The sequence below is a fragment of the Mesoplodon densirostris genome, chromosome 8 (genome assembly GCF_025265405.1).
Source record: "Mesoplodon densirostris isolate mMesDen1 chromosome 8, mMesDen1 primary haplotype, whole genome shotgun sequence".
Classification (NCBI taxonomy): Eukaryota; Metazoa; Chordata; class Mammalia; order Artiodactyla; family Ziphiidae; genus Mesoplodon; species Mesoplodon densirostris.
Window position 1 is genome coordinate 30,586,022 of NC_082668.1, and position 23,885 is coordinate 30,609,906.

The window sequence follows — 23,885 nt, forward strand, 5'->3', positions numbered from 1 at the left end:
AACATTGTCTTTTGCTCCCTTTTATTGACAGGTGGTGGGAGGGGGTTCTTTGAAATTATTTCCAAAAAGGACAGTTTTCTTTTACCCCATCCCTGTCACCCCAACTTTAGTTCTGTAGTCATTACCACCCAGTGTTTTTGTTTACAGACTTAATAGTTCCGGCAACGATGCTGCAAGTATGTCATACCCAGAATCCAACAGTGCAAGATGCCGTTCATCCAGTGCCGCTGATTCAGATGGGGCCTTGCTGAGTAGGATCGAACCTCCTCTTCTTGACATTTCTTCCAGAGTGCGTCAAAAGAAGATGCAAGCAGAGGGGGAAAATCCACAATATTAATCAGATGGTGATGAGAGAAGGGTAATGATAATGACAGCAATGCTAGTTCCAGAGCAAAGTAATCAACTGGCCCCGAGGCAGATTTTCCCAAATAACTTGAAATTGAAACACAGAACAGCTCACACTTTTGGATGTTGTTACAACTTCCCTGCCAGTGTATACTCATCTATGAATACCAAAAGAAGCTTCAAGTTGTTCACTGTAAATCACAGAAAGCCTCAGTAGCCCAATTTGTCTATTTCAGAAGTAAATGACATGGCTAATTTTAACTAGATGTAAATTATTCTAGGGAGGCTCTCCCACTTAGGGGGCTATTAGCAAAACTAAGAAAAATTCTGCAGGTCTTATAGCTACTTCCTTCCAGAACTTGAGAGTTCTGTATCAGTGGATCAGCCTTTGTCAAAGTGGAAAAAACAAAACAAAACAAAAACACTTTGCTCTACTCAGTTATATCTTGCTGCCTTGGTGGTGTGAGCTCTTACCCTACTCTGGAACAAGCATTTTTTCTTACCTAGAAAGCTTAAAACCTGAGTGCACAGTAAGACAGTACACTCAAGGGAGAATGGACACAGGCTTGGGTTAGTTAAGCAAATGCAGCAGCTTAGCTTAGTTTGAAGTAAGCAAGTTAAAATGCCTTGCTCACGGTGTCCGGTCTCCTAAAAAGAGGTTCCTATGTTTCAAAAGAGAAAAGAAAGAACCAGCAAGACACTACAAGGCAACAACAAAAGTTAGACCACCTCCCCGTGGTCTGGCTTCATGTGGGGCATCAAGCAAGGGGGCTCATGCATTCAGTCTGCATACTGAGCGGGTGCAACCCAGCTGCCACCGCGGCATCATGCAAAACTGGAGACCAAGGAGTCCCCAGGATCCCTCATCCCCCTGCCCACTCACTTGGGGCCAGTTGGATACCCTTACAGCCCTAAGTACCAAAAGGATTACAGTATATTCCTCCTCGCCCATGGGTAATTCAAAACAAAAACAATACCAAAGCTCAACATATGTAGAAAGACATCCTGCAAAGTTCTTATTTTTTTCCAAGATGACCACTTTCATGCTTCTCTTTTGAAATAGCAAAAATAAACATCTTTAAAGAAAATCTCCCTTCTCCTTTTTAACGTTTTCATTATGGCATCTTCATTAATGGCTTAAGCATGTGGATCACTGGCTAACATGTAGTGCAAACACTATTTCCAACAGTGCTACTTTTTTCTCTTCACCATTCCCCACCCCTTCAACCCTCTTTTGGGTCAGTATTCTTAAAAGCAGCCATTACTGAAGCTGCCCAGGAAAGAGAGGTGAGAACAAACAGGAAGTCTCCCGTGATGTATCTGTCACTGAGCTAGATTCCTTCAGAGCACAGGACCTGTGTCTCTACCTATGTTCACTGCCCTTGAAGGTAGATGTACAAGGAACCACACGTCCTGTGAGTCAGGTGGGGAAAAACAGGGACTGCTTGACCTTCTGAAATGACGCTGAAGGACTAGGAGCCCTAACCTATTAGATATGTATTGCTGGAACTCATGAGAAATGTTAAACTAATGTCTCCCCAATTAAAAGCGGATGCGGAGGAAAGATCAAGTGTGCTCATGCTACCCATGTAAGTGACTATATTGCCCTCATTCAAATTCAGGGAACATCAGATAAATAGCCACGTTTACGGTCATAATGGCAATGTGGTTCTTTTTTTTTTTTTTTTTTGGCTGCACTGTGCAGCTTGCAGCATCTTAGTTCCCTGACCAAGGATCGAACCCGGGCCCACGGCAGTGAAAGCACTGAGTCCTAACCAGGAATTCCCTGGTTCATTTTTAAATGGAGGTATGAAATTCCATTTCAGCCTGGCATACAGGCAACCTCTAGTGTCCAAAAGCTTGTGCTCCTTTTAAAAGTCAGTTTTTGAAGCTTAGATTGCGTTTTTTATACAAAAAATGTTCGACAGTATGACTGGACTCCCAGGGCAGACCAGGAGGCCAAGCCACCCTCCTGTCTATGGGAAAATGGACTGTAGAAACTAATGGGGAATTCCAGGACCACGTTTCCTCCACTGATGTCCCAGCAGGGAGAAAGTGGGGCCCCGTAATGAAGACAGAGAGGGATACTCCTGCAGTAGGCTGACTTTGAGGGCTCCTCAGGGGTAAACTGTAAAACCACTATGGGCTACTGTATGTTGAGAACTGCCTGTCAAGTCTTTTTGTTCTATTTTAATGTGATACACTACTCTCATGCGTAGGTGCTTGCTGCTTTTCTTCCACAAGTCTTTCCTCTGAGTACCTCTACCCACTAGATTCTGAAGGCAGCTCACTTTTTCATCATAACCTGCAAGGCATTTCTGGATCATTATAAAATATTAGTGTAATCCATAAACCCTGCATTGACCCAGTTTTCATCCATTTTCGCTACTTCTGAAAAACCTGTACTTTTGTCTACTATATATTATACTACATATACATCTATACAAAATTTTTAAAAAGCACTTCCGGTAACAATAACCATCTTGGAATTGCAGTCTTAGGTCTTCTTTTAAGGGTATGTCTATCCACCACTAAGACCTTCTTTTCTTTCCATGATGAGACATCATCTGCCCACCAAGAACCCTTTGCCCAACCCCGCCTCCTTGGTCACCTTAGACTGAGTTCCCTTCCCCAGGGGGTTGAGTCAGGGAGCTGAACTGGGTCTTTCTGGCCAACCCAACACCACCACCACCTGTGAGGTCGGAGTGAGAAAGTGCCTAACCCAGGAGTCGCAGGTACTAGAGGAATCAGGCTCCTTATTTTGCACTGGGATACGGTCATGGAATTCAGATAAATGGCAATCTGGTTATCCTCCTCATGGAAAGACTACCTAAAATTGATCCCATTTCCTAACTCTATAAAAATGAAAAGCAAAAAAAAGAAAAAAGGACATTTGCTTTTTTGAGAAAATGTAATTAGCAATATTAAGTTCCTTTCAAATTTCATCCAATGTGACATTCAAACAATTCAGTTAACTTTCCTTGTGATAATCCAGATATGGCCCTTTAAATTTCATTTATTGCAAGCACCTAAACAGTCTTTTCTTTAGCACTTTCAATGACAAGGAACACAAGCCAAACAATCTCCTAGAGTTCAAGTCAGGCTCAGTAAGGACTTGTATCCCAAGTAACTTCTCATAGAGAGGAAACCACATATGTAATTCCACAGACTTATTAAATTAACACTTTTAATGTCAGGAGGAGCTCTGCCAGGCTAGGACGGCCACTCCTGACACCAAATCCCATGCAGAGAGCAAGCAGCGGAATAATGGGACATGGCACGTCTTCCACAGACTGAGATTATAATATGGTTGGAAGAACTCAATATTCATCCTAAAATCTTGTGATATGAATTGTCAACAAACTATGGCATCATCTATTACCTTCAAGTTCTTTTCCTACCATCACCTAGAATTCCTCTTTTCTACTACCATTGTCTATGATGTTGATATACTTTATGTGCATATAAATGACCATATTGTTCACACCAAAATTCCTGTCTTCAAATTTAAGGAATTCAGCTAAAAAGCCATATCTAGGTTAATAACAGCAATTCTGTTCATTTTTAGATGGAGAGAGGCAATTTTCTTTTTATATATTTGTCACTTTTCCTAAGCTTTAGAGAATGATCCTAAATGCTACTAAAACGATCCTTAATTTTCTCGATTTTTTCCAAAGTCCAGGGAAAGCAACAGCTCTAATGACCTCGTGGAGCAGCATTATTATTCAGCACTGGATAGGGGCCAAGAGTCTCTGGGAGTCAACCAGGACAGAGGTCTGCAATCTTCCGCAGCACAATTCGTAGCTTTATTTAGTGTGTGTAGGGATGGAGAGAAAAAAAGAGCATGGGGTGACTGTAAATCGAGGCAGATGTGGTGGAAAGTTGGACAAATTGGTGTGCCAAGGGCCTATGTTCAGTTTTCACAGGATTTCTCAGAGAAAAATCCTGACACCCCCAAAGACTGAGAGTTCATAGACTGAATTATCCCTTAGCCACCTTCATACTTGGAATATGCAATTAACTGAAGTTACTAAGGTATGCCTACCACATTATCCAAAACATCAGAATATTAAAAAAAAAATTACCTACCAAATGAAGCATTTTTTTCTTTTTAAGAGTTTCACAACCTTGCTCATGCAAGTCTTACTTACGTTAACCAAAACTTTCAGCCTCTACTATTCTGCTAAAAAGAAGTAATCTAAATTCATATTATTTTTTTTGACCACAGCAATCTTGACAATGCTTCATTATCACTTTACACACACAAATATGTACACACTCACACATGCATGTACACTCACATATGCTTATGCTTTTACCACCTGTTTCAGGGGAAATATGGTTTAAAAAAAGAAACATAAAGAACGGCAGACAGTGTCAGGAGTCAGAGCACAGCTGTATTTCTCATGCATACTCTAACAGATTATGTTTGGTGTGATACTTCCTCCACATCTATGTTACTCAGTGTTATACCTAAAGGAATGTGACATTAGGAGAAAGCAGTACTCCCCCTGAGCAGTTAATATATTTTCCTTTAATCTAAAAGTTTATATACCCTCAGATTCTTCAGGCTACTTTGCCAATTTCCCGTCTAGTCATAAAAGCCCATTTCAGGAGGGATTTCCAATAAAGGTATTTAGAGCAATCCTTTTCAAAAACTGTTTTCAACTTCTGATTCTAAAGAAAGCTCTTTTGTATCTACACTGAACTCAATGAAAAAACTCGAAGTTTCAGTTCAACTAGCAAAAAAATATACTGCCAAATCACCTCTAGACTAATCATCTCCAAAACTGTCCAAATGGTGGGAAAACCTAAGCTTTATCATTCAGCACCCAAAGCTTTTTATTGCAAGGGGTAAGCAGTTATTTAAAGTTTAATACAAACCACATGGTTACTCTTAAAATCTAAAGATCTAAACTCTGAAAATATAAAGCTCCTCATGGAGCAACCAATAGCACAAAGAATAGCAGCTTCTCCGAATTTAAACGGCTAAAGTGACACGTTCAAGAATTCTGCCTTCATTTTTTTCTTTGTTTCAGGGCATACAAATATTTACTTCGCACTATTGTGTGCCTCCTACAATGTTTTCCTATAAGGGTCATAGGGATGGGAAGGGGTATTGACACAGCCCAGCCATACACGTGTCTGCACAGCATCCCCACAAAGGCTGTTTTTCTCACCTAAGTATCCATTTCTCCCCCTCTTTGTGTGTGTGTGTGTGTGTGTGTGTGTGTGTTCTGATGATTAGACATCTCTCTCAGATATAAATAAACTGTACGGGCCTAATCCACTTATATACACAGTGATAAAGGCTTTTTTGTTTTTCCCCAAAGAAACATGCAATTCAAGCTGTGAGCTATAGGCCAGGCCACTGTTTTGAGGTCCTGCTACAGAACAGCGCTCTTATCTCCAAATGCTGAAGTGGTACATCTGTCACTGCATGTGGCTGGATGGCAAAGATGCCCAGGAGACTCTTCTCCAGGCCTTTGAAACTGAGGTTTCCTAACACTAAGGAGGCATGAGCCAAATTTATTTTTCTTGAGGCACATTTATGAAAAAGTTCAAAGGAGCATTCTAGAATGAGAACAGATCATGGAACTATGGCAACGTACAATGACAGTTTTACAGTAATGAGACTCTGAAAAGTTTTTACTGGAATTAGGTCAGCCCAAACAAACATATATTCTTTTGTTAGGTACCATGTGAGAGACTCACCATCTGGGCAATATTTTGTTAATACCATACAAGAAATTTAAACAGGACTTGCTTACTTTGTGTGTGTGTGTTTTTCAAAGCATTTTGATGCCAAAATTACTGTTTCACCAAACAAGTTCAAGTTTATAAATATCTCTGTAGAAAAGAAGTCTCATCTGATAACACCTTTCCAACTTGAAGTCACTCAAAACCTTGTAGGCGTATGCATTAAATCTTAATATAATAACAAAATTAGCAGAAAATGTTTAATTTATTTAAGTCATCTATTGGTTTGTTTTTCTTTCATAATCAGTTTATAATAATAATATTTTACCTGGTTCAAATATATTGAATTCAGAATTCCAAACATAAAATAGAATAAAGTTCATAATTAAGGCAATTATTCAGATAATTCAAGGTCAAAAACTTCCTTGTTAAATAACGAGATGGAGGCAAAGTGGGTTCTGAATTTGGGTAATGGTCTTATTTCCTGCTTAAATTTGTTTCCCTAGATCTAATTGAAACTGAATTGATCACAGGGAGTGTTTGGCACAGGAGGTCTTATCTACAAACCACAATAATCAAGTCATCACAGCACAAAAAGGTATAAAAGGCAATTATCCGGGCTTCCCTGGTGGCGCAGTGGTTGAGAGTCCGCCTGCCGATGCAGGGGACATGGGCTCGTGCCCCGGTCCGGGAGGATCCCACATGCCGCGGAGTGGCTGGGCCCGTGAGCAATGGCCGCTGAGCCTGCGCGTCCGGAGCCTGTGCTCCGCAACGGGAGAGGCCACAGCAGAGAGGCCCGCGTACCACAAAAAAAAGAAAAAAAAAAAAAAAAGGCAATTATCCAATGAATCCAAGGTATGGAAACATCCAAACTGGATAAATTAGGTCCAAAAATTTGAACCACAATTAAGGTTTGTTTGTGATTATCTGGTGTGTCTATTTAAACAAACTTACTTCAGTGATCAATGTACAATCCAAACTGAAAGGTCACATGAAAACACAAAGGCCTACCAGTCATGTCAATATTAACAATTCATTAGAAAACAGTAAGTGTCACAAAGCCACAGACTTCAAATTCCAATGAGAAACCAATTCAGTAGGTTAGGGAAGTAATAAAACTATTTTTTTTTAAATCTGTTTTTATAAAATAATGAAGCTTTTCAAATCACAAAGCTATACATGTTACATGTGAAAAATAAGAACCAAATGGTTACTTAGGTTGTGAAAATTTCAAAATGTCAATGGCATATACACCAGTTTTAAACAGATACAAGGAACTTATATCCACTTATTTCCAATGACGTAGCTTCGATTATCTGCATATAAATAAATGTTTCTCAGGATGCTTGCTCCTAAAAATTCTTTTATCAAAGAACTTCTCCTTTAAGCAGTGCACGTGAATGCCTTCTACATTTCATGTTTTCCCACTTGCCTGAAGATGATATTTGAGGTTCCATGTTTCTTCTTTTCTGACCCATTTCTGAACAAAAATATTTATTTTTAGCAGTTTTACCATTAAAACTCGAAATCTGGTAGCAGGAACTCAAAACTTAGTTATGTAAGCAGAAAAGAGAAGTGCCAGAGCCACTGAGAAGAAGACATGCGGCATTGCTTACTTAAATCCCCATCCTGTGCCCCCAAGGACAATAGCTGCTACCAGGATGGCACCAGCGATGGAGCCTATTATGAGGTTGGTGGCACTAGGACCTGTGACAAAGGATCATGGGAAGAAAGTCATATGAGCCGACCACTTTCATTACCACCAGGGACAGGCAGATAAACGGTTTCAGGAAGTAAGTCCCCTGCATAAAAGATCGCTAAACACTTAAATCGCCTTTATTTATAGACAGCTACTGCTTGGATTCATCTACCTGGAAATCTAAAGTTTCCGCACCACTGACAGAATAATTCATTCCATTCACCTTTTTCAGAATTTGAAGCAAATTATGGATGCCCAATTGCTGCCGTTGCCCATCTTTCTTCTCCTCCCCTTTCCCAGTTATCATGAATCAAACAAGTAAAAGAGCGAATAAAGAACACGACTGCGTTAGAATTCATTCAATCTGACTGGCAAATGAGGGCATGAAAAGAAGGAAAACTATTCCACTGAAATGCTCTTTCAAGCAGCACACAAAGTTGTCTGAATGCTAAATTTTTTATCCCCCCGTTGGAGACAGTTAAAATTTAGAAGTCGGAAGGGGGTATCAATAAATAAATAGAAACTTTGAAGCTCTCAAAGAGCTTCACTGTACAGACCTATACAGTGTTTACACAGCAACATGGGGTTCCAAAGACAAGATATAAAGGAAGCATAAAATTCATTTGGGTAATTCTGTAGAAGTGGGAAAAAGATTCCTTAGGTTCGACTGAATCAATCTTCAATTTTCCAGTTATTGCTAAGAGAAATCTGAGGCTTAGAGATAGTAAAAAAAAAAAAGAGAGAGAGAGAGAGAGAGAGAGAGTCGGAAAGACAGCAAGAAAGAAAATGCAAGCTGGAGCTTCTATCCATTGTTTTAGAGTTGAAACATACAGTAAGTCCTCTCCACCCACATGGAAAACACTTTAGCTCACTATTTTTAAATGTAAGAAATGCTAACTTCAGCAAATGAATTATTCTAAGTACCACAACCTCCAGGATGCTAATATGCAGGTCCAGTGCTCCTAACGGCAAGCCACTTCCAGTCCTAACTATACATCTCTGTTCCAGAAGTCACGAGGCCAATTTTCATAGTTCCCCTAAAATCCTGAGTTTGTGTATACATTCATTTCTGTGTACAAAATTCTCTTTTCTGCTCACATCAGTGCCCTCAACTGTGTACATAAATGGATGCCACTTTTAGCAGCACCAAAATTGTGTGCATTATATGTTTTTACTCGGAGACCACCCAGTGCTGTGGGCATGAGTGGGGAGGTGGAGGATGAGTGAGTCTGGGGGACAATGGGAGGCTGGGGGATGTGGTCTTCACAAGCTCCTGGGCTGTGACACGCTCGTAAGACTAACCAATGAGGTTCTACAGAACACAAATCTCAGTGGCCTGTAGAGACACACTGAAAATAATAAATAATAATGAGCGCAGGAAAAGCAGATTACCTACTGTATATTGAGCACTTACTACATGCCGGGTGCAGTTCTAAGCTCTTGACAGATATTATTTCATCTGATCCTCACAAAAACCTTACGAGATAGGAACTATGATTATCCCTGCTGAATAGATGAAGAAACAGAGGCTTCTAGAAGTTAATAAGTGACAGAGGCAAAATCTGAACACAAATTTGTCTGACTCTCAAGCTTATGCTACAAATTGAGGGTTAGCGAACTACAGACCACAGGCCAAATATGCCCCCGATGCTTTTTTTGGCAAAGAAATTTTATTGGAACACAGCCACGTTCATTGGTTTACATACTATTTATGGCTGCTTTCATGCAGAGACAGCAGAGGTACACACAAGGCTATGACAGACACCCTGCGGCCTGCAAAGCCAAAACAGTTTACTATCTTTAAGATTGCTAACCATTAATTTCCTCCCCACATTTTTTTCTGCTCTTGTTCTTTTTTTTTTTTTATTGGAGTATGGTTGATTAACAATGTTGTGTTAGTTTCAGGTGTACAGCAAAGTGATTCAGTTATACATATACATGTATCTATTATTTTTCAAATTGTTTTCCCAATTAGATTGTTACAGAATATTGAGCAGACGTCCTTGGGCTATACAGTAGGTCCTTGTTGGTTATCTATTTTAAATATAGCAGTGTGTATATGTCAATCCCAAACTCCCACATTTTAATAAGGAATCAAATCTTGAAACAAACTTTCAAAACATTTGTATGGCCATCTACATTCTGTATGCTTTAGAAATGATTTGTACTTTACCAGCTCAGAAAGCATAGGTTGGGGTTAGAATCAATACATAATCCATGAGAAACGATTCCTGATTTATAATTATAGACTAAGGAGTAGAAAAGTAAAGGCAAAAATCCCAAACAAAACCAAAAAAAAAAAAAAGCTCTGTGTAACCCTCAGTGACTAAATGAACATTAATACTATATCATACTATGTGGATTTTATTTTTAAAAAGCTATATTTCTGTTTTTAGCAATTATGGCCAAATTTAGAATTTGAAGGGAAAAAAACAGTAAACTAATAGACAAAAAGCGTGCAGAAACCAAGTTAAATAAATAAATCTATTTTAAAGAAAAATATATATGCTTATACGGACTTACCTGTCACAACCAGAAATAGCCACAAACTAACAACAGTGGAAGGGTAGATGAAACAAAAGTTGGTAACAAAGACTATGCCTTACAGCAAAGGCCTTGGATTTTGCCCAGCTCTAAATTTTTCCAAGGGAAATTTATTAAGATTCATCCCTTCTGTTAGTACATTTCAGTTATGGCCAATAAATAATATAAAATGATATAAAAATGGAATTTATATACTATAAAATAATACAAAAAATGGAATTGGGATGATTTTTTAGAAGACTACCTTTCTTCAAGGAGGAATTTCACGTAAATATATATAGAATTTCTCCTGGAAAAGGAATGTTGCATCTGTATATAATCCAGTTAACAGACCCAAAGTGAAATTTTACAGGACAAAGTTCTTGTTTTCTCTAAATATTTTACCTCTGTCATATACAAGTAAGTAAGGAGAAATAAAATATTTATTTTCTAACAAGTAAAGAGAAATAAAATATCTTTTCCAGTATTTTAGCTTCCCTTGGGTTAATTAGCTTCACAGTCCATACAGATGGGATGTGAGTTAGAAGATCCCAGTCTAGTCAAAGCCCTTCAGTCAAGGGAAGAGAAAGCTTAGGTAATCTTCAACACAAAGTGAGACCTCTGGACTCCCTCCTCTCTCAATGCTATTTTGGTGCCGAGGTCTCCCAGACCCATACTGTACTGTGTGCAGCAACTAATGGGACTAAGGAGGAACGTGTGTGATGTTAGCAACAAGCCCGTGGTTTGGGGAGGTTGAATAGAGTTTATCTGGTGTTTCCTTAAGATACTAGGAAATCATTCCTGGGCCACTGGGGAGTGTTACCACCACTACACTGAGTAGAAAAGACAGCATGTGTGGGGTGTTTCTGTTATTTGTAAATGCTCTCTCTGTAATTAGAGGGGGAAAAATCAGGATAATCTTTTAGTCTACAGATTGGCAATCTCATAAAAGCAATATCCCATGGAGAAATGACAGCTATTGTGAGGATGTGGATCAAGTACAGAGCAACCTAAATTAAAGCACCAATGAGGAGAGCTGTACTTCTGTGTAGGACAAGTGGCACACAATGTATTTATTTATACACTGGTTATTTTAAAGACAAACCCACCAGATAATTTGCAACTGTTCACTTAAGGTTTGCACTAAATATCTTCCCTTTCTTAAGGCTCCTTGCTTCCAAATATTTATGTAAACTTCTAATTTGAATGATTAACCTATTCTATAAGAAGAAAATAAAGGCAATATCCTAAATATCTTTTTTTTAAAAAAAATTAAGCTGAAGCCTCCTGTATCACTCTAAATAAATGGAGGAAATATTAGTGGCTACATTTGGATTATCTTTAAAAGGAGCTACAATTGTTGACAATTCCTAGCTGTATACGTGGATCTAATTGACTGGTGAAGATTAAACTTGTTATAAGAACCCTAACAAACTCTCATATAAAAGCATTTTTGTCAATAGTTTGTCCAAAAAAATCTGTATCTTAAAATTACTTTTACAAATGGAGGAGCAATGGAAGCTTTTGGACCATTGCCTTAATTGTGAAGACATCATAAGCACCCCAATATTATTTTATGCCCCACATTGTTCCAGACAGGAGAAGGTTCTTCACGGCACGAGAAAACCACAGGACACATACACATCCAAATCACACCACAAGGGGCACTACCACGGGGAACACAGCAATGAGACAACACATGGGGGAGTCAGATGCCAAGGGTCAGCTCACACGCCAGGAACCAAACAGAAACACTTGGAAACGCAGAAAGATGCTTACTCTATTCCCCACCCTGTGCCTCCAAAAATCACCCCCAGGGCCAGAATGGTGCCGGCCACGGCACCTATTAGCCTGCTTGTGGCCATGTTCACTGTGTGGAGGGAAAACGGAGATTTTTTTTAACAAAGGAAATTAATTACACACTGATTTCACTAACATACATATAATCCATTCAGGAAATGCTTTGAAAGTCAGTTAAAGATTGAGATCTTTGCTTTAAGATTTGAAATTAAGATCTACATACACATTGCAAATATTTGAGGATGATTTTGAATTTACGTTCAAATTCCACAAATGCTACTTAAAAACATAATCTTTTATAAATACTTTAAACATGTAAATAATCCAATTTGAGTTATAGGTCCTACACGGAGTGGGATAAAATTAAAATGTAATTTTAATTGCATAACAGCAAAACTGTATTTTGGTTATGAAAGTAATAAACCATTACTATGCTTTTTATAAACTTCTCAAACCACGAAATATGCCTAAGAAGCTATATCTTTTTTAAAATTCAGATCTTATTCAAATTTTGTGAAAATCCTTACAAATTTAAAACAGAATATATTTCAAATGAACCAAATTTTTACCTGGAAAGTGACTTTATCTGGAAAAGTGTATCTCAAATAACCTGCAATGTTTGGGACACACATTGCATTGGGACATTTAGTTTTTGTTTATAGTCTCCAGTGTATAAACTACACACTGAGAGAAAGTTAGGGTCTCCGGGAAACTGTCTTAATTGCTTCAAACCATGCAGTAGCGGGTGGCTGAGGGGAGACACTCCATCCCCGCACATTACGACTTCTGTGAATAGCTTTGGCATGTTGCAAAATGGGCCTGGAATGAGCACAGGTCCCCAGCGTTCTCTGCATGGGCAAGATGAAGTTTAGCGTTGAAGGAGGAAGGCAGGTTATTCAGGGTTGAACGTGTCTGTGCGGCTGTGACTATACATGCAAACCTGTGGACAAAAATGCACTTTAACTCACATTTCTATGTGAATCAAAAGTACTGGCTTCAATCACTTTACCAATTAAGACCGAAATTAGCTTCCACAAGGCTGCATTCACACAGATTGTGTATTATGGGAAACAAAGAACTATGACTCGAAGTCACAATTTTTTAAGGCTTAATATTGGGCTTGTTAACATTTTGAGCTAAATATTCTCCCAAAGAAGAGAGAGGACCTTGGTGAGCAACTGTGCAATTGCTTCATTTTATCACAGAGCAAGTAATCTGAGTGAGAGATTCTAGTTTTGTCATTAACGAAGCACAACCTGAGTTGTTCTTAAAATAACAAAAAAGATGGGGGACACAACAGAAAACAGAGAAAGTCTATGGAGATCATTGAGGGGAAAAGAAAGAAGACCAACATATAAGGTGGTGGCAATGTTTTCCAAATATGACTGTATATTGTAATTCAAAATAACCTAACTGATGGCTCAGATTTCCAAATTATGGAGGTAAATATTGGGATGAAGGGTATTCTAGATCGAGTGCCTTATTTTTTCTTTTTTTGACTCCTGAGAAAATCATTGCTTTCAGAATACTAAATTAACCAGGATACATCATGTTATCATTTTTTTTCTTTTTTTGCTCAAGTTTTAGGCATTGGCCCTCAGACCCAAAGTACGTGAGAGTACTATTACCCCGTTAATTCTTATATAAGCTCTATGTGCTAAGTTACAGGAAACACACACACATCTCTGTAAAACATAATGATAAATGAATATTTGGTATCTTTATAGTAACTGTATGAATGATGACTAAAAATAGCTATTTTAGAAGGCTTTTTGTATTTCCTATGGATGTAATTTCTCACTGCAGAACCGAGAGAATTAGGCAATCAATCATGCAGGTGTTAGAAACAACCAGAGGACTAAGACTTCTACAGATGCTTCAAATATGTATTCAAGATAAACAGATATAGTCTTTAATCTCCCCTGAGCAAGAACAATTATCTCCAATTCTTAACTGATGAGTAGTCAACACCAAAGCAACATAAAAGTAAGTGGAAAAATAGCTTTTTCAAAGGTATCCTCTCCCGTCTTTGCTCTCCTTCCCTCTCACTACTTTTAATGGTGGTATACTAAAAATATATGTAAAATCCATTTGAGTCTTTATCATGATACTTGACAGGATTATCTCTTTCAGTAGGTAGTGACTCAACGTGTTTTCAAACTGGCATGAATTCACTGAGTGGCTCACAGGTGGGTGGATTTGTACAGGGGAAAATATTCAGAAACCAAGGCCTCAGCTGCTCTTCACAGCTACAAAGAATTTATCTTCTCATTGAAAAAAAATTCCTTGGATCTTTAGGGGCCTATGATCTAGTTTCACTTCTGTAATAATTTATTTATTATGTAACTGTATTTGTTCATTGACTCACTCATTTGTTATCTACCAAGTGCCTTTTTTTTGGTTCCAGAAAATACGGTGTAAGAGTAAGGGAGCAAAGAACAGAGTTTGGTTAAAGATTAAGTATAGTATTTATTTCTAATCTTAAATTTTAACAAGATAATAAATCTCTGCAGAAAGAACTTTGGTGCACAGAGTACAAATGATGGCTTTGATGCCTCCTGCCTTTGAAATATTAAAGGATGCAGGATTATAGTCTCTTTTGGTTCATTGGAATCACATAGATGAAATAATGCAGCTTTTTGTTTCAGAAAGTCTCTAAAAGTAAGAAAAGAAAAAAGCCAATCGCTCAGTTTCAAAAACGCAATTTCAAAGTGTCTGAAGCATGACTAGTCTGTGGAAGAATTCTACGTATAAAGTAGAAATTCCTAAGAAAAGGAAAAATTTCATAGTTTGTATCTTGATATTATATATGTCTCAAAAATTCTACCTCTTATCACATATTATAGCAGGGACCAAGATTAAAAATAATAATAATAATCCAGCAAACAACAGAAAGAGGAAAACAAAAATGGAAACATACTGCTAAATGTTAATAATATAATGTTTCCTTTGACAAGCAATGGATCAGCTAATAAGCTTAATCATTACCTGTTTAGTTTTTTCACCCTTTCTACTTAGTACTGCTATGAAAACTAGCAGCATAACTTAACACCCAGCTTTAACTCAGGCTGTGTGCAATAACAGAAAGAAAACATTGGGCTGAAGATCAGGTGATCTACGTTTTATTGTTGGCTCTGCACCTAACTAGCTGTTAACCTTGTTAATTTAGTTTTCTCATTTTTAAAACAATGGGTCTGAACTGAATTGCCACTAAGGTCCTTCCATCTCTGATCCGATGACTATCGTCATGATGAAAGGGTCTGATCAAAGCTTCCCAGGACCGTTCTTTGCCCTTATATATATCAATGAAAACATTTGATATGTTCCAGTTTCTTCTTTCCTCCTACAATGGTGCTGCAAACCAACCAGTGAGAAAAGTTCCATTGTATTTCATAATAAGCACTGCGCAACGAGGCCTACACATTACAAAAATTACTGGTACTTGACGTGGCTCTCCTTACAGCAGGTGGAAATTCTAGGTCTTCTAAACAGAGTTCAAACATATTTTACCTTTGTAGAACAAACCAAAATAATTTCTTTCAGGGAGTTCAGTGGAAACAGGTTGGGAGAAGAGGGACCCAGAAAAGTCTTCATATGTAAAATGAATGAAAATGTAGAAAACATGAGTGAAGTAATATGTGATAGAAAATCTTTTTTAAAAAATCCTCGCCCACATGGTTTTTGCATTGAGATCCTATTTCTTGTCTTTTAGTAATTTTGACTTGAGAGTTGGAGCAAATAGTCTAGCATGCTTTAAACAGTGGGTTAACAGTGGACAACTTTAGCGAGTACAGAGTGACTTCAGTGGCAATACTTTCATGTGTGTTTTTCATCCCTACCTAGACGGAGAAGTTGAATTTTTATTCTTCCAGGAACCTATAGTTAAAATGAAAGGAATACCCAAAACACATTGGTTCATTTCTGACTTCCTCAAATCAATGGAAACAGAGTCACAGAATTCACCTTTATTTTTTTACTAATTTGGTCTTGATCCAACACCAGACCAATTCAATCATGAGAAAGAATGTAGAGCACAAAGTTATAGAGAAAAACTTTGGCACCTCATACAGCTGCTGAACCTACAGTCAAGGAAGTACTGATTGTTTCAATACCTTGAGTTCATTACTTGTTACTCTTCAGCAAGGCAATACAGCAAGTGGATTCTGATAAACGGAAAATCAGCACTACATGCACCATTTCACTTCCTTTATATATTCCCAAAGAGAAGGGATGTGATATTTATTGAGTGCCTACTATGTGCAAGGATATGCTGACTTTTAAATAGTAGAGCATCAATAAATATTTGCTATCTGGATTAAAAAATAGAAGTAAAGTACCTAGTTTCTCTTTTACCATCTTCTTTTAACCAGAATATCAAAAATCTACAGCCAAGTGTTTAAATTTTTATTTCTGTTGTTTCCCATTTTCCTAGTGTATTACTGGAGTTTCCTATAGAGGTTGAAAAGATATAAATGACCGTTATAGATAGAGCCATTATTTAGTTGTTCTAAAATTGCTTGACTTTTCTGGAAATCTGATAATTTACAATAATAACTGCTCTTTGTTTATATCAATTAATGGCTTTTTTTCAAATGAATCAAGATGATTAGAGATTCATGAGGATTTTAGAAATTTTAGAGCCAATTGGTAGGTTTACTCAAATGATTGCACTGTCTTCATTAAGAATTTAAAAAAAAAGAATATTTGCAATAGGAAAGAAATTTACCAGAATGCTAACATTGATTACCTCTGAGTTGCCAGATTAAGAATGATTTTTATCCTCTTTTTAATCTTTTCTGTATTTTCAAAATTTCCTACAATAAACTTGAATGATCAAAAAGGTTATCTTTAGAAGATAATGAAGACTAGCACCACATTAAATGGAAAGAAAGTGAAACAAAACAAAAGGCAGCTATGGATAGTCTCTTCTCTAGAATGTAGTTGTTTACTTTATGCTTCCAAATAAGTCTTCTAGGCACAGGTGAGTGAACGAACGGGGAATAGAGAGAACCAGACAATTAATAATCCCCTACCCTACATAATGAAAAAGGACAAAGTCTAAGCCACTTTAGCTCTGCTCATCTGTGCAGGCATCCTTATACATCACTTGAGGAAACAGCATCTACATCTTTAAGAGAATCACAGACATGCTATGGCAAGAGAATTTGGAAAGAATGAATCTCTCCTTCTTGTCAGAGCCTAAATCTTCTCTAAATCTAAGTTCTGAAGGTGGATCCAAGAATTCTTTGTACTAATTTTAAAGTAACAAAAGACTAAATGTAAAAGTGGAATTGGTTCCTTTTTAGAAATAGAAGGAGAACAGAAATAGACTGTGAGGGTGTGCTTGTGATTCTTATAGAATCTTAATATCATGGCATATTAAGCAAACTCATGAGAGGTGTTTTAACACACCCACTCCTACTGAACATTACACATGCACCCAAATCAGCCTAAATCTCTTCAGGAATTGAGGACGATGGAACTTCATATGCTTTCGAATTCATTAGTTTCCTATATGGACAATACTGAGCTCAGAGAGTTTAAAGGCACTTTCATCCAAAACTAAGCAGATCAAAATGACACTATTTCTATATGTATTTTTCCTACCTGCAGGAAAAAGAAGCATGATAGTTATTTATAAAATACTGTTAGCAGTACCATGAAAAAGAAGAACCTGATATACAATGCCCATTGGTATACAACATTCGTTCTAGTAATTTTTTGGTTTCACAGGTACAATGCTATAGATGCTATAGTAAGCCTACTGTAACTGATGACTTTTCGAGATCTTTGAAAATCATAAAATGGGTTGGGAATGGGAAGAATAGTAAGAAAGTGACTATCATATTTATGATGACATAGGCTACATTATAACACGATGTAAAAAAAGAGAATAGGCCTGAGATTGGGCACTTGGGTCCTGGTCCCAGCCCTGCCTCTGTTTACCTGAGTAACCATAGTATGTCACCTGACCACAGGGGCTGAGAGTTCCCATCTACAAAATGTGGGTGGTTCCAGTCAGAATGGCCATCATCAAAAAATCTACAAACAATAAATGCTGGAGAGGGTATGGAGAAAAGGGAAACCTCTTGCACTGTTGGTGGGAATGTAAATTGATACAGCCACTACAGACAACAGTATGGAGGTTGCTTAAAAAACTAAAAATAGAACTACCATATGACCCAGCAATCCCACTACTGGGCATATACCCTGAGAAAACCATAATTCAAAAAGACACATGCACCCCAATGTTCACTGCAGCACTATTTACAATAGCCAGGACATGGAAGCAACCTAAGTATCCATTGACAGATGAATGGATAAAGAAGATGTGGCACATATATACAATGGAATATTACTCAGCCATAAAAAGAAACAAAACTGAGTTATTTGTAGTGAGGTGGATGGACCTAGAGACTGTCATACAGAGTGAAGTAAGCCAGAAAGAGAAAAACAAATACCATATGCTAACATATATATATGGAATCTAAAAAAAAAAAAAGGTTCTGAAGAACCTAGGGACAGGACAGGAATAAAGACGTAGACGTAGAGAATGGACTTGAGGACATGGGAAGAGGGAAGAGTAAGCTGGGACAAAGTGAGAGACTGGCATGGACATATATACACTACCAAATGTAAAATAGATAGCTAGTGGGAAGCAGCCGCATAGCACAGGGAGATCAGCTCGGTGCTTTGCGACCACCTAGGGGGTGGGGTAGGCAGGGTGGGAGGGAGATGCAAGAGGGAGGATATATGGGAATATATGTTTATGTATAGCTGATTCACTTTGTTATAAAGCAGAAACTAACACACCATTGTAAAGCAATTATACTCCAATAAAGATGTAAAAAAAAAAAATGAGGGTGGTTCTAGATGGCCACTGAGACTCCTTCTAACTCTAAACTCCTTTTAATGGCTGGTTAAAACAAAGGTCCAGATCTTTCACGTTTTCTCTTTGAAGTATTAAAGGTCTGTGAAGTATTCCAATTTCTTCCTAATCAAAAGTGTGCTTAAACAGAGCATGGAAGACTACAACTTCCTTCTGGAAGGACTCAAGTAGTGAGGAATGACCAGAGTCTCATGTCAGTGAAAAAGAGTTTATCTATTAAAAAACTGGCATAGCTTAGACAAACTATAAAATGACTAACATTTGTGATTATGGAAGAAGAATGAGGTTTAAAGGAAAGAAAGGAAATCGGTATATTTACTTCTTCCCAATCTCAGTTCTAGGTTAAGGGGTAACTTAAACATTTTTTTCAATGTTATATTACAAGAACCCTTAATTCTGTAGTAATATGAATCATACATTTTAATGGCAAAAAGAGATATTCTTATGTGTCTCCTGTCAAATCTATGAAGTTGTTATATTGGCGCCACTGGAAGAGTACCAATGAATTCAGTATGCAAGGAATTGAAACCGAAGTCACACAAACCCTTGGGTCCTTCGTCCTTCGGGGGGTGCATGCTCCTAACTGGATCCCGGATACTGCAGTCTGTCCCCGCCCAGGTGAAATCACAGATGCAGGTGGCTTCATTACTACACACCTGTGAAGAACAAAGAACAGAGATGCGCCATTTTCACTGCACTTGGTGGAATAATGGTGATAAATGTAAAAGGGACATGGAACTAGGCAGAGGCTTTAAAACCCATTGGGAATTTTTAAAAATTTCCCATGGTTTTGAATACTAGACAAGGGGAAACAATGTATAGATCCAATAGTTGGATGATGTCTTTTTCAGTTAATTATAGAAAAATCAAGAATAAAAGGAAGAAATTTTTATGTTAATTACTCATGTTGATATTATTTAAGTACACAAATGTCTGACAATGTAGAAACATATATGCTTAATTCAAGAAATTAAGCGATACTGGGTTTAAGAGGCATTGCCAGAGATTAAATACCTGGAGGCATAAATCGCCAATGCACTGCATTATCTCACCATGCTCAACGCAAAAGTCATTAGGTGGCACTGTGCCAGCCAAACACACACCCTCCCACCTTCCCTGCCTGCCATGGTATCACTCCTCTCTCAGTCAGCCAGGCTGAAGACCCTCCTAGAGCAATCTTTGTCCCTTTCTCTTCCTCTGGGGACCAAGCAGCATGCTGGAATGGATGTGTAATTTAGATGAAATAAATAACCATCCACAAACTAGAGACAGAGTAGGTTAAATCCTCATCTGCCTGTGAAATACATTTGGAGATAGATTATTTAGAGATGATAAAATCGAATTTAGGCCTATTGGTATAAGAGCTTTTTAATCTGAAATGACATAACACCATGATTATGATTAACAGGCTGAATTTAACCCTTTTTTTAACAAAAAAAAAAGTGGGAGGGGTAGTGGAGACTCATGGGCTTTTTTTTTTTTTCGCGGTACGCAGGCCTCTCACTGTTGTGGCCTCTCCCGTTGCGGAGCACAGGCTCTGGACGTGCAGGCTCAGCGGCCATGGCCCACCGGCCCAACCGCTCCGCGGCATGTGGGATCTTCCCAGACCGGGGCATGAACCCGTGTCCCCTGCATCGGCAGGCAGACTCTCAACCACTGTGCCACCAGGGAAGCCCCATGGGCCTTTTTAATGCATTAAATTTTATAATGCTTTCAGAACAATAACTGAATAACTGAGAGGTCTGCCCAGTGCTTTTACTTTACTGTAGCAATTATTGAATATTTACTACATTTCTATGTGCTGGGTACTTATGCTCAGTGCTTTGTGTATAGCATCTCATTTAATACTCACACTAGCACCCTGATGGCTGAGAGAGGTTGAGTGACTTGCCCAAAGTCACTGGGATAGAAAGAAGCAGAGCCAGGATTCAAACCCAGGATTCTTTCTAGCCACAAAATCCATGCTCTTGATCACTAGGCTGTACTACCTCCCAGTGAGCCTATGATTTCAACCAAACATGAAATCATAGTCATTGGGCATAAGCTTCTTATGTCTTTCTACCTTGTTCTTCAACATATCACCTGTTTAGCTATCTATATTTTGGATTATTTTTACCTTCATTGCAGCATCTCCCTTTGAGATGATCACTCTGAGTTTCTTCATGTCTGTTTTTTCCATTTCATAAGGCTGTTTAAATTCTGAACTACTTTTCTTTTACTAAACCCAATTTAAATAATTATTAAAATGTGCTTTTAAGTATTAAACCTCGGTTTGCCAGGAAGCATCTGCCCAAACACTCTGTGCATAGAATTAAAGCGACATGCAGTTGTGAGTAGAGAGTACATCTTCTCTTTGGCTGCCAAGGGTCCAAGCATAACCGTACAACTTTAAACACGTGAATTATAGCAGTGATCCAACCTCTAGTCTAGTGTGATCTTGCACACAGATACTCAGTATGCATATTGAGTAGCCGGAAGGCAATTACTGAAAGGGTGTAAATTATTGTGAATGGTACAAAGCAGTCACATGGGGTCTACAGTTTCTTTAGGAACCACATCAATTTTCTTCCAACTCCTTGGATGCCAAGCTATCTCTAGAGACTGCAGTGAATACAAATAGCCAGTGGTAAAAGAAACAACAAAAATAAAACCATATCAACACATATAGGAGTTATTCTTAGCAGATAAGGATACTAAGGAAATAATCATAGTCAGTGCATAGATATTAACAACAGTCACGGAAGGAGAATGGCTGAACTGGAAGTCCAACCACTGTGAAGCTGGAGGATGCCAGACAGTGTTTGGTATCCTCAACTTCAGATTTGGGCTGGACACTGATGTCTACTTACCCCATGGCCCGAACAGACTTTACCCTTGGAATCGAGAGGGCAGCTGCTCATATTTAGGGCCTGAATCTGTAGGCACTTCCGATCTAAACACATCATAGATGGGCCACATGGTGTTCCATCTTCTACATAGCCCACATCTGTATCATCATCTAAAACCACATGAGCACCACTAAAAAGAGAAAAATAGTCATACAACCATTAGCACCAGACTTAGAAATATAACATCAACATGAATGAGGTTTGCTCTTTAGGAAACTGAAGAGGCTGTCAGAGGACATGGATTTCTTCTAGCATTTCTCCACTTTTCTCTTCCTTTCTCCCTTTCCCCACCTCCCCTAAATAAAATAAACTGTCTTTCACTATCATTATTACACTGCAGTCCATCAGAACAAAAAAAATGTCATTTGCACCAAGTGTGTTCTAAATATTCCCTTGTTTTCAAGACCAACATTAAAACTAGGGGAGAGGTGTGCATAAGAACAAGACAAGCAATCTTATCATTAGCTCTTCAAGACTTCAGCTGTTTCCTGAGGCAAAAAGGCAGATGTTGAGCATAAATAGCAAATGAAAATATTTTTAAAATTATTACTTTAGAGGATTCGACTATTCATGATTGAAAAAAATAAGCTGGTTCCTCTCTATTGATACATATAATTCTAAAACCTCAAAATGAAGGACAGCTTGAATTTGAATAATAATCAATGTTATAATTACTAATTAAGTACCTTGCTGAATATTTTAAAAATATACTAGTTTAGAATAAAACAATATAATTTAACAAGGTTGTTGTATCTAAAGACATGCAAAAATGTACACATTCAAAGGAAGCTTCTGTGCATCAAAGTAACTAGATCTGAGGACTACAAATTTATTCCAGGAAGGATCTTATTGTCTAAGATACTGTTAGAATAGCCTTTAGAGCCATTTAAAAGACAGAAAATCAGCAACCATTTGACCAAGACAGCAATATCCAATTTGGTTACCCAATCAATTTACTAAATTCTATCCAAAATTACTTTGGGATGTTTCCAAATCTTTCATTCACTCATATAAGATGAAGGTTTGCTATTTGGGGAATACTAGGGATAAACATTGCAGACCCTGAAGGCAATTCTGTAGGGGGAAATCCCAAAAGTGTTTTGGGCAATGACAGTTATCATCTGAATGAGGGCATAGCATCTTAGAATTATGACTACTTTAACAGGAACAATATTTATTTAAAATATAATATGACTCCCAGTGTTCAAAAATAAGCCTCATATCTTCTATGCCTTGTACTCACAGATAACTGGACATCAAATGTCTGACTACAGCTATAAATAATATTTTAGTGTATATTTTCTATATGTGATTAGGCATTAATTAAGCCATCTTCTAAACCACACACATGCTACATAGAGTATAGCTTAGCTTCTTTATTCTTTGTCGCAAAACATAAAACACACAGTGTTCAGAGAGTGACATATTTCAATGCTCAAAACTTTAATCATGTGTCAACATGAATACCATAAAGTTCTACTTTTAAGATTATAATTACAAGGAATGTCTCCCAACTAACTGGTATAATTTTTAAGCAAATATAATTTGAAAATCAGTATATAACTTTGTTTTTTAAATGACTTTCAACATGCAAGGTGATAATAAAATCTAAGTTACCATTTCCCTTGATTTTTCTAAATTTGCAATTCTCACGATTCATTAGGTTTTCCAACATTTAATGTGTTACCTGCAATCAATCACCCGGCCTTGGTGGTAGAAGGAAGTTGGGATGATCTCACCCTGAAGTTGACCAATACGTGGAGCTCGAGTAAGATTGGTACAGAGTAAAAATCCACAGAACACATCGCTGAACATATTAAAAAAAAAAAAAAAGAACAAGACAGGAGGAATCAAACAGAAAAAATCAAAACTATTCAGTCTACAAATATTTTAAAATGGGAAATAGTCCCTTTTCTTTAAATAAAAGCATTTGTTCAGATACTGTTGGTTGGCGAGGACTCCCTCCTTCCTTGCTAACAAGATCACAGCTTCTTCGGGGTAGCAAAGTGCCCAGCCCTGAAAGATGGCTCATGACTGGTGT

The 23,885-nt window shown here is 37.8% G+C and overlaps 1 protein-coding gene across 1 annotated transcript in view; it reads right to left on the reverse strand.

The window, feature by feature from the left end:
- Positions 1–232: 232 nt before the first annotated feature.
- ADAM23 (ADAM metallopeptidase domain 23) overlaps positions 233–23,885 on the reverse strand; it is a 172,574-nt gene continuing 148,921 nt past the window's right edge. Inside the window, exons 22-26 of the mRNA XM_060106751.1 lie at positions 23,532–23,651; positions 21,806–21,974; positions 19,501–19,612; positions 7,662–7,752; positions 233–281 (exon numbers count right to left, since the gene is read on the reverse strand). Of these exons, the coding sequence (XP_059962734.1) occupies positions 233–281; positions 7,662–7,752; positions 19,501–19,612; positions 21,806–21,974; positions 23,532–23,651 (541 nt within the window). The remainder of the gene's footprint in view (positions 282–7,661; positions 7,753–19,500; positions 19,613–21,805; positions 21,975–23,531; positions 23,652–23,885) is intronic.